This window comes from Lepeophtheirus salmonis, chromosome 1 (genome assembly GCF_016086655.4).
Source record: "Lepeophtheirus salmonis chromosome 1, UVic_Lsal_1.4, whole genome shotgun sequence".
NCBI classification, from domain to species: domain Eukaryota; kingdom Metazoa; phylum Arthropoda; class Copepoda; order Siphonostomatoida; family Caligidae; genus Lepeophtheirus; species Lepeophtheirus salmonis.
Window position 1 is genome coordinate 7,801,065 of NC_052131.2, and position 12,139 is coordinate 7,813,203.

Below are 12,139 nucleotides of genomic sequence, written 5' to 3' on the forward strand. Positions count from 1 at the left end.
TTAATATATGAAAAAGGGACAATTCAAAGAACCTTTACATCTTTTTTCTTTTTATTCATCCGATTAGAATAAAATTTGATAAACCGAATAACCTATTATTACGGAACGCAAAAATGAAATTTAAGATCTGGAACTCAATCCAGCAGTGAGTTAGTTACCTATGATTTCTTTTTCATTATAAAATTCATCAAAAGTTATCTTGAAACCCCTTGTCCTTTGGATTATAGTTTGTAAACCACTCATATGATGGATGCAAATAATACATCATAGGATGAGGATTGAGTTATGCCACAAAATACTGGAGGATGTGTATTCAAAAAGTAAAGGGACTTTTGTATTTTCAGGAAAAAATATTGATTTATTCATCAATATTTATATTGTTCCCTTCAATGGAATCTCCTTATATTGATCCCAGAATTTGCATCAAATTTTATATAAAAATGAAATTTAGGGCTCCAATACACACGAAATGTTGACAATGCCATACAGTGAAACTGTTCTGAGTAAAAAAAAATGTTTACTAGTGGTACAAACTTCTCCAATGACGATCCTCGCTTTGGACGTACAAGCACGTAAACAACAGATGAAAACGTTGAAGCAGTGACAAATATTGTTTTAAAAAACTGTTAGAAAAGTTGCTGAAGAGATAGACATATCTGTTGGCTCATGCCATAAAGTTTTTTTGAATGTTTGATGTATGAGACGTGTGTAAGCGAAGTTTGTTCCGAAATTGTTAATTTCGATCTTTAATTTTATGAGATTTTTTGGGCAAAAACAACACCACAATCATGCCCATATTCACCTGATTTGGCCCCATGTTACTTTTTCTTCTTCCCAAAGTTGAAGAAGCGTATTAAAAGACGGAGGTTTACAACGATTGAGGATATAAAGACTGCATCACTGGAAGAGCTCAAGGCTATACCGAAAAGTGATTATGAGAAGTATTTAGAGGATTGGAAAGAGCGTTGGTACAAGTGTATTGTATATCGAGGGGATTACTTTGAAGAGGACAACATAAATATTGGTGAATAAATTTGTAACTTTCATAAAAATATAAAGTCACCTTACTTTTTGAACACACCTCGTACCCTATGTTTTAATTCCGTCGACCTTCCCATGTTGTTTGACTTTAAATATTATTTATATTAATAATCATATTCTCTGATTTTGATAATAAGTTTATCAGAACAAGATCAAATCAATATCTTATTAAAAGAAAAGGAGTGGTAAAAATTAGAGGGGTAGATTTATGGTCTTGGAATATATGGGAAGTTTAATTTCTATTCGTATATTCATATGAACTAGAGTAAGTTTGCTCGGCGTTGCCTAGGACATTAAAAAGTTGAAATTATTTAAGAACACTTCTAAAATAATCAAGAATGAATTTTTTTTTTAGAAATTATTGCTTTATTCTGGTCAGATGCCGAATTGCAGTATCGCAGCCCCTTCCTAGAGCATCAAACAAACCTCCTAATATCCCAAAATACACCCCGACTCTCTGGTTGTACAGGTGAAGTACTGGCCCAAAATACAGTTTAAACTCTACCGCTGCTGTGTTTCTAGGCACCCAGGAACCCTTCTAACATGCTATAATACACTCGATCCCACGAGTTGTGCAGGTAATCGTCGGGCCCGGCGCAAGCTAAATTTATCCGCCACCCCTTCCTTGAGCACCAAGGAACCTTCCTAATATCAAAAATGCACCTCTGACCTCCAATTGTACAGGTGAAGTACCGGGCCTCATGGGAGTTTAAACTGCACTGCCACCCAATTTCTAACCACCAGGAATCCCTTCCAATATGCTAGAATACAACCAGGCCCACAGGTTGTGCAGGCAAACTGCTCGGACCGATTCAAGTTAAATTTATGCGCCTCCACTTCTATGAGCATCAAGAACCTTTGTTAATATCTCAAAATACACCAGGCCCTCAGGTTGCACAGGTGAAGTATCTGGCCTCAAGGCAAGATAAACTGCAAGAGCAACAATTTTAGCACAAGGAACCCCTTCCAATATGCTACAATATATTCAGTCCCACAGGTTCTACTGGCAAACTACTGGGCTCGAGTCAAGTTAAATATCTCCCCTGCCGCGTCCCTGAACATCAAAAAACCCTCCTAATATCCAAAATACACCTTGTTCTTCATGTTGTACAGTTGAAGTACTATTACTAGTTTAAACTCTATCACTGCCGTGTTTCTAAGCGCCAAGAACCCTTCAAATAGGCTAGAATAACCCCCACCCACGGGCTGTGGCTGCTGGCTCCTGATTCAGGTTAAATTTTTCCACCACCGCTTCCTTGAGCATCAAAGAACCCTTCTAATATCTAAAATGCACCCTGTCCCTCAGGTTGTACAGGTGAGGTGGTAAAAAATGCAAATTAAAGGCTCCGAAGACCTCAACAAATTTTACCAGAACCGTTTCTGGAGCCATACAAACCAACATAAAAAATTCCAGTAAAATCCAGATTATGGTTTGGCTGTGATTAAAGTACAAACATACACATACCCACAGAAATTCCTATTTATTATATAGATAGATTTATGCAAATTTTCCAATTGTTTAGCGTAAATTGGTTCCATAATTTCATTGATTGTATATTAATAACCCCCGAAATGATACGTTTAATTTGTTCACATTTTTTTTAAACATGTAATTATTGTTAGAAGAGTACTGTTTAAATAATATCGTTAATATTCAAATTATACCTAATACCTGAATTGTTTATTTATTAGAGTGGTAGCGTCGTTTCATTATTTATTGTTTGTAATATTAATACAGGACTAAATCATTTGTGCTGGTTGAGAAATACATTATAATAATAACCATTTAAAAGAATGACTATTACACGTGAATTGGTTTAAAATCACATAATTTTCTTAAATTTATAGGCATTAAACTTCTAAAAACTATTAAATGTGGGATTGAACAAATTACTCCTCTGATATCTCCAGAGCCCATAGACCAATGAAAGTGATTGAGTGATTTTATCATGTTCTGATAATTTTTTATTGCAAATATGAGGATATGATTACCAATAGCGATCAAATGATGCATGTTATACATCCATCAGACAAGTGGTTTACGAACTACAATTCAAAATGTAAGGGTCTTCAAAAGGACTTGAGTTCAAATTAACCATAAAAAGGAGCTCGTAACTACGAGCTGAATTAAGTTCCAGATCTTGAATTTCATTTTTGTACTTAACAATAAGAAGTTATTTCATATTCCAAATTTTAGTCAAATTGTAAGAAAGTAATATATAAATGTATTTTTTTTTTAAAGAAGGATTCCTAGATTCATTTCAAAAAATATCAACTACATACATATTAGTGATCCAATTAAAATCTTAAAGTACTTAGTCAATTATGGAATGTGTTCAACCTCAATAATTTTTTTAATTACAATTAAATTCTTTTTGTCAAAGCAAATGAAATAAACAATTTCCAAGAGCAATGAATACTAAAACCAAAAGGAAGAAAATTAACTGTATTTTACCTCCATTAATAGAAATGCGGTTCATCGAGTGAAGCTTGATAATCTCATTTAAAGGCTATCCAAATGCCAAGAAAAACTATGCATTCAATACAACTATAGGTGGGTATATGTAGATCCATATATCATTTTATGTACAATATACTACTGTTTTGAACTAAATTTTGCCAAGCGAACTATCCTAAATCATTTTATTTATTATCTTTACCTTTTAATGTAATTTAAATGTAAAAGATGTTGTGGCAATTCATATTCTCTCTTACTTAAATATTTTTTTAAAGAGGTTACGTAAAAGAGTATATTTATGAAACATTTATACAATACATGGAAAATTGATGTTCCTTACAAATTAATTAAAAAAAAAAGATATTTATTTTTCAGTAAAAGTCGTACTTGGCATTGCTCAGAGTTATTAAGCACCGACAAGCATACAAACACTGCTTAAATAATTTCAATTTACATTCTTATTATATGATATAAATCCCAAATCGCTCGCCAACGACTACAAAAACTTGCACGCTAAAAAATGCCTATAATTTACAGACATATACCCTCCCTATTTCTTTTATTTTTTAATATGACGTGAAAAGTTAGCCATTATTATATCTCTAGAGCTCTCCCTGGTTGAGCTTTAGGTAGATATGCTCGTAGTTGAACCTTATTTAAAGCTCCCTTTATTATTTTTATATGTACTCCATGTGTTTTTTTTTCAGTTTTGTATTTTTACAAAATAAAAAAGTATCTAAATATATCCCCTCTACATGCAGAGTAGTTATATGCCCAAAAGTGAATTTTGTGCCAATTAGTCCAGCTCTCCTCCAGTAATGGAACAACGGGTGGGAAAGGGGGTAAGTAAGGGTGTACTATTCCCTTGACTAAAATCTTGTTGTCAAATTTGGTAAAAAGACAATGTTCCTTGTCAAAAAATGAATGTAAATTATTTTATGTTTTCTAATTTCTTTTTTGAAAAGGCCAAAACAATATGTAGCTCTTGGTACTATGTTTACAACACGGTTCATGGTACTTAAGTTATAATGTTAATGTTGACTAGTTTTTTTTTGTTTTTTTTTTCAACTAGTCCCCATCAATGGTGCAGTAGTTTAGATTATAATCAATGGATAATAATAGTGTTTATTTTTATTTATTTTAGAAATTCATGATCATATATAATTAAAATAGGTTCTTTTGTTTTTTTACTTTTTTACATATTAATTATGATGATATACATACAGTTTGGTAGCTTTAAAAAAATAATAGATTTTTACGAAAAATTCAAATAAAAATAGGTTCGTAATATATAAATCCTAACTTATAAATAAGATGTAACTTTGCTCAAAATATAACAAGTGTTAAGGAAATATAAAACAAAAAATAGATGTGTTCATTATTTTCAACTGTATTTCTTCATTAAAACATTAAATTCAGTTATTAAGATTAGAGGTGGTTTCAAGCAAGCAGCATTGTCATGAACAATGTTGAGTAATGAGCTTTTACTTATAAGTAAGGAATAAGTGAAAGCATTATTTGGTATAATATTATTAGTAGACAGGTGGAAATATCACACTCAGGTGCTTCAAAAAGAGACTGAGAACAATGAAGTACCACAATACATATATAAACTCAGAAATAAAAAAATAACTACCGTGAAGTCTTTAGAAGTGGTGTGGCATACTGAATCAATACAACTAATAAGTAAGCCTTTTGTTTCTTTTAAAAAATTAAGTCCCTCCACGTAATTAGAGCAACAAACTTTGCACTAAGAAACCCGACAAAATTTACCTAACCTAAGCTAAAAAAATTTACTGTATGAATGCTCGTTATTTGCATTTTTCGGCTAAATGTTAAATTGGAGGAACCCACAAGTTTTGTTCCTCTTCTTTTTTTCTTTTTGATATATAATATTATATCTATACTGGATAAAATTTATAACTAACAATTAATCCTTTTTATAAAAGCCGACGGGAAATTTTTGTAGAAAAAATGATAATGTCGGAGAGTTGAATTTTTTTAGTCTAGTTCACATCAACATCAGAGTCTGTTTCATGTTCTGATTGATTTTCAACGTCAGAGTCTTGAGATCTACCTCCCACGGAAGGAGGCATTGAATTGAGGTCCAAAGGGTCTGTAACAGAGGACATCCTTATGCAGGACCCGGGCCCATTTTCTGCTAATTGTAATACGTATTGCTCCAGAGCTTGAGGGACCATTGTTCTAGCCTTAGCTATGTCTTTATCGCCAACATTCCGATTTTCAAGGCCGAAATTAAGACCCATTCTTTTGAGCACTTCAACGCCGTCATAGATTTCAAAAGTATCATCAAAGTTAAATAAATATTTCATCTTATCGTTTAAAATGCTACAATCAATCACTGTATTCTTTGAGGTGTTGACAATAATAAAAGGCAACTGAATGACAGAATTTGGAACTGGAACTCCCTTGTTTTTTTTACTTTCTTTATTACGTCCCAGGAAATTTTTAAATGCTATTTCTTGTAAAATGAGATCCTGTTACTGATTAGTTTTAGCTTTTTTAATATAATAGAGTTTATTGAAATAATTGAGACAACATTATATTTAACCAATGGTATATAATAGTTGATTTGTCATTTTCTTTTAATTTTCAACCATTTCAACATTTGGGTTCAGGGGCTTTTCTAAACTCACAGCAAATTAGTTTTAGAAAATATTAATTTTCTAAAAGAAAAGGTCAGATATAAAACTTGTTTTAAATATAAAAATAGAGTTAAAAAATTCTGTCAAAAAAATCCTGAAGTGATTTCGGAAAGCCAACAGCATAGAAAAATCATATAAACTATCAAGTTCTATTCTCCTCTATCTATATTAAGCAAGGTTTGTCTGTATGAACTTATGTACGTACACTTTTGGGTATTTATATTAAAGAAAAACATAGCATATGTTCCTGGTGACTGATTACATAAAAGACAACTTCAAACATATACTAATGGGGGGCACTGTTGTTGTAATTATTTCAAATAATCGACAAAGGACATCTGGTGAATAGAAAAAGAGGGGGTTAATAATATTTACTTCTAAAACTTAGGAGTCCCTTTCGATTTGTTAAGTTTAATTATTCATATTGTATACGAATTTAATATTTACTAACTGTATATTTTGCTTTTTTTTGGGGGTACCGGTAGGTCATATTTTTTACATTTCTAACTATGTCATAATAATTAAGTAAAGAAATGGACGAAAATATTTCAAAGTTATCTACAATCAAGGACGTCGTCACCATGGATTACACTGTTCAACAGCAAAAATATTTCAAAGCCTAATATTAAATATTTTAAAACTATTTGAAAATCGTCAGTATCATAATTATATAACTCGAGTAATCTTTATTTAAAGTTGGAAATGCATGCTTTTTATTCAGAGGCTCATAGCTTCAAGAAGAATATATGAAAAATGTTTGAAAAAATCTCAATTGATAGCAGAGAGACCATAACAGTTATTAAAGTTGGGAAAAATTTTATGTCAATAAGAAAATTTAGATTATTCATGTAATTATTTGATTATTATTTCTTTTTTTTAGAAAGGCCGAAAATATTGATTTCCTCAAAAAATTATTTAATAATAGAGTCAGAAATAATTAGATAGCAGGTGAAAAATTGGGGGGGAAAATTACTGCAAGAACCTTGTCCACATTTTTTCATTGAAAATAAACACCCTTTTTCTTTTAAACGAGCAGACACTAAGCATTTATATTATTTTTAAACTATTAAATTGGCAATGCACGCAGTGCTACTTAATCTCTTCTATTTTCCACTTGCAATTTATCAACTCAAATCGACAGAACACTACTGAGAAATCAGAAAAAAAAATATATGCATTTAATCCTAATTTATTTTAAAAATGAACTAAACAAGTTGACCTTTTTATTGATATATAAATATATTACATCGATGCCACTTACCCTTAAACAGAGATTTTGAAAGTGTCCCGTTGAGCCTAAATACTCGATATTTATTATTTATATTGAAGTTTAGTTTTTTATGTCAAATATTAGTGCAGTTATTTTAGAAAACTTTTTAAAGCATATAATCACAATTCAACAATTTCAAAGCTGGATTATATATCTGTCTTATTCAACAAGTATATTAATATGTTACAAGACTTGGGTTACAATATTAATATAACACAAATATTTTGATTTATTAATTATAGAAAAATCCAACTTGTACGCGTCATAATCATGATGTGTTTTTTATAAAATTATCAGCTAATATATAGTATAGTGTACATAAATATTAGTGTTTGGGTTTGTTCTGAAAGTGCTAGACCGGTCTGATACCGTCACGTTTTTTAGTGGGCTGAGCTAATTTGGTCCTTTAGAGAAGAAGTCAGATAACTTTTTTTAGCGTTACTCCAAAAGAATTTGTAGTTAAATTAATTTAGCCCAAACTATTACAGGGGCGTCCACAGTATTATATTTTGGGGGAGGCCTTGGATTTTAGATTTTTTTTTTTTTAAATTGAAAAAATCTATAGTAATTCACAAAAGTTAAATTTCATGTATTAACTTTTATGAAAAAAAATCGATTTTGGAATCCATACTTAATCACAAAATATATTTAATAAATATTTTGAAAAAAAATGGAAAAACTAATTTTTTTTCTAAAAAAATTTAAAAAACCTCAGCTATTCACAAAATATTAAATTTTTACCTCTAATTTTGCGTGAATTTTTTTTATCCTTACCCTGTTGTGTCATGTTCTTTATTTCATTTAAAACAAGGAAGTAGTACTCTCATTACTTTTCAAAATTGTAATGTACCCCTGTTCCCCGACCACTGTTTTAGAAAAATTTGGTCTAAACTTATCTAACAGAAAAATTACGTCATAATTGTCCTCATTTAAATTTGGTCTAAATTATGTAAATTTGGTCTTAATTTTCATCATTTAAATTTGGTGTAGATCGATTCTATAAATTGCTCATGGCGTCATATGTGTTTCAAAATTGTAAACATCGACCTACAATGACGTAATATGAAGTACTAGATTGTGTCCAAAAAAAACAACAACTAATAATCCGCGATTTGAAAACAATTAAACGATTTGTACGGAATATCTATTGTTATGTAGTATCTTCTTTTTTTCCGGAAATAATTTATGAACTGAAATGTAAATAATTATGTGTGCTTATTTTTTTTTTTAGAAAATACTTGTTTTATTTTATTTTTAACTGAACTTTTTAAAATACATTTTTGAAATTTTTCTATCTAATTATGTTTAAATTTTAGAAAAAAAATATTTCTTTCTATTTGTAATATGATTTTTTTATTTTTTAAAAAGATCTTTTTTTTCGAAAAATAAAAAGGTCAATCCTTCTTTTAAATGTTTTTCAAAAATTTTTCTCCTTTTCCCTATAACTTCATTTTAGTTATAATTTTCAATAAAATAAACTTTGAAATTATGGCTGCTCCCGTTATTTCCGGGGTTTGTAAGTGTCAAGAAACATCAAAACCTTTGATCTTGATTTTTCTTATAAAGTAACTAAAAATGTTGATAATTTTTTGAGAAAATATTATTACATTTGGGTGTATTACCAATTATTCATCAACTGCATATAATCGGCTCATTTATTAAAAAATTACAAGGAATAATATCGTATACTTAAAATTAAAAATTAAAAAAATTCCATTTTTTTTTACCAACTCAGTTTAAATTTTTTCTGTCTTACTATTAGTAGAACAATTATCTAATTAATGTATCAAGGAATTCAAAGAACTTTATTTATTAATTAGTTATTATTCTAATAATATCAAAGAAATTAAAAAAAAAATATTTACACAATTATTTTAATTCATTATTCTATTATTATTTCTGGACTATTTATCTTACTTTAAATGAAGGAGGAAATTAAATCAAAAGATTTAACTCATATTAGTAAGAACACTAGTTCAAACTAAGCTTTTCATATCTTATAACTATTCTAATTTGATTAAATGAGTGACGGTTGTATCCTTGCTCGACTTTAACGGAGATACAGTAAATATCAATTCATATTTTCAAGGTCATTCATGATCTTGAAATTATGATATTATCTTTTCATTTTTATTCTGAACCAAGGGTGGGTAATTATTTTTTCGAAGGAGCCATTTGAAAAAGAAGAAATAATTTAGTCGGCTGGGTCAAAAGGGTTAGTCAGTTAGTTCTTCATAATATAGATTTAAATTTCATTACAATAAGTTGAATATAAAATTCTTTTGAAAAGCTGGTTAGACGGGTTAATGTTAATATTATATTAATCAAGCAATAGAAAAGTTATTTGTTAAACCAAAAAGTGGGGCCAATTCCCCAATTCATGCACATTTACCAAAAAATAGTAAATAAAGTGTGATTTCTATTAAAACTGTCCTTATTTTTGGGCAAAAATTTTTTAGTATCACTTATTTTTAAAAAGAAATTATTAACTGTTGCATTACAACATGTATTACAATTATCGTTGTAATTCAGGTCAATTAATTGTAATAAAATTATTCAAAAAGTGTCCTTGTCTGTGCCTTAACTACAGGAAGGCATTCAAGGAATATAAGTGCCCCAAAACGGCGTGTGTGCCTCCTACTTTAATATGAATACCTTTAACTTTATGCCCCTAAAAATGTATAATTTTCCATTGTCGTGCGTAAAAGTTTTATTTTGTAGAAATGTCCTCCAAATTTCTGCTTACTCATGGGTGTAACATTAGCGTAAAAAGGAATTTTGGACTTTGATCATAAAAATATGGGATTCTATCTCTAGAACAAAGACAACAACTGCCGATTTAAGCTTCAATTTTAATCATGATTTGAGTGTTGGGAAGAACGGGACATCTCATATTTTAATAAAAAATTTCTACATACATAAGCAAACCAATACAAAATTTAAAACAAAATATTAATGAAGTATATTATACTCAATAAAAATCTAAAGGTTTCCAATTTATAAAGTTTTTTATTTCAAAACAATAAGATTTTACATATATACATAAATAAATAAATATAGGAACGTTTTTGGATTAAAATGAATATCCACAACAATATCACTTGATGTTCAAGTGATAACCTAACAAAACATGAATTTGTTTTTGATAAACAATAGTACTTTTGTAGGAGTGATTTGATTTGAGGCGTGGGCAATTTAGCCCAAAGGAGCTCCAAGAGCGTTGTCCTCATCATAAGTCTCGCCAGGTGCAGCAGGAGTAGGGTCCAAACACCACTTGGTTCTGAGGGGCTTATCAACCTTTTTTGGTTGAGAGAACTTCAAGTTACAGACTTCTTGAGGGAAGGTTGTGCATTCGTGTTCAGGCTTGAGCTTGGGAACAAGCTTTGTTTGGAAGCGACAGGTCTTTTGGGGGTTCAAGTCACAGACCTCCTCGGGTACATCAACAAGAGAAGTGATGGTCTTGTCATGGCACTCTTCGGGTCCCTCTTCTGTGACGCATCCAGCTCCGCAGATCTCAATGGGAAGTTTTTCGCACTTGGTGTCTCCAACGAATTTACCGGGTTGCTTCTCTACGTATTTTGTGGTACAGGAAGACTCATAGACGGTACGACATTCCTCGGGTCCTTGACCGTTGCAGACCTTTTCCAAGGGCTTGTAACACTTCTTGATGGTCTCTTCAGTGGCTTGTTGCTTGAATGTGACTTGACAGATTTTCTCAAAGTTTTCTTCGCAAACCTCCTCTTGAGAGGGTGTGAATTGTGTCACATAAGTGTAATGACATTTTTCCACGTTCTTGTGAGTACATTCGAGGATGGGATCCTTTTGAATACTTTGAATGGTTTCTTGTTTTTCTACACAGCAGAGGCCTGTTTCAGGGTCATTTTGACATCCACTGAAGTCAACAGCTCCTGATACAAGGCTGTTGTCTTGACGACCTTGTCTAAATGGTTGGCCATTGAAGCCCTGATTGAATGATGATTGACTGTTGCTTGAAAAAGGATTGGGCTGAATAATATCTCCGGACACAACGGTGGCTACGAACAATAAAAGTCCCAACTGGAAAGAAATATAAACATGGGAATTATTCTTTGTAGTTTTTTAAAGACTTTACCTTGACCATTTTGTTCTTTCCTTTTAATGGATGTTTTAATAACTGATGCTTGTATTTTAAAAGACCATAAATTTATATACTCACAATCAATAGTCAACATGTTTCAGCTTCTACGCAAGTTATGCGTATGTGTTGTGCGTAGCTCTCTGTTGCCCTCTTATTTTGATAACGCGTGTATGTCCTTCGGATCTTCCGAATGGACATGCACAACCTTTTTTAAATGTACATACATAAAATAGAAAACCCATTCGTGTTTGTTTTTTTCAGTTACATCTTCAGTTTTTCGTTAAAAACATACCTATAATACATATTATGTTTGGACTGAAATGTATATACATTTATAAATACAAATAATCACTTCCGAGTTATTTTGAAAATTGGGTAGTTATATATTTATCATTATAACATGATGGGTTCACTAGTATCATATAAAGAAAGTTCATATATTTTTGGTGATCCAATGAAAATCCAAAAATGCTTAATAAAATATGGAATGTATTAATTCTCAATAACACTTCAATTTTTTTAACTCGAAACAAATAAAATATGTAATTTTAAGAGGAGTTGAGATTAAGATTATTTATTTTATTAGG

General features: G+C 30.6%; 1 protein-coding gene across 1 annotated transcript; it reads right to left on the minus strand.

The window, feature by feature from the left end:
* Positions 1-10,424: 10,424 nt before the first annotated feature.
* On the minus strand, positions 10,425-11,617 carry LOC121115703 (uncharacterized). The gene is made up of 2 exons (XM_040709819.2): positions 11,547-11,617; positions 10,425-11,491 (listed from the first exon to the last, which is right to left on the minus strand). The coding sequence occupies exons 1-2, from the start codon at positions 11,553-11,555 to the stop codon at positions 10,631-10,633; spliced, it is 870 nt and encodes a 289-aa protein (XP_040565753.1). The 5' UTR covers positions 11,556-11,617; the 3' UTR covers positions 10,425-10,630.
* Between the last annotated feature and the right edge of the window lie 522 nt (positions 11,618-12,139).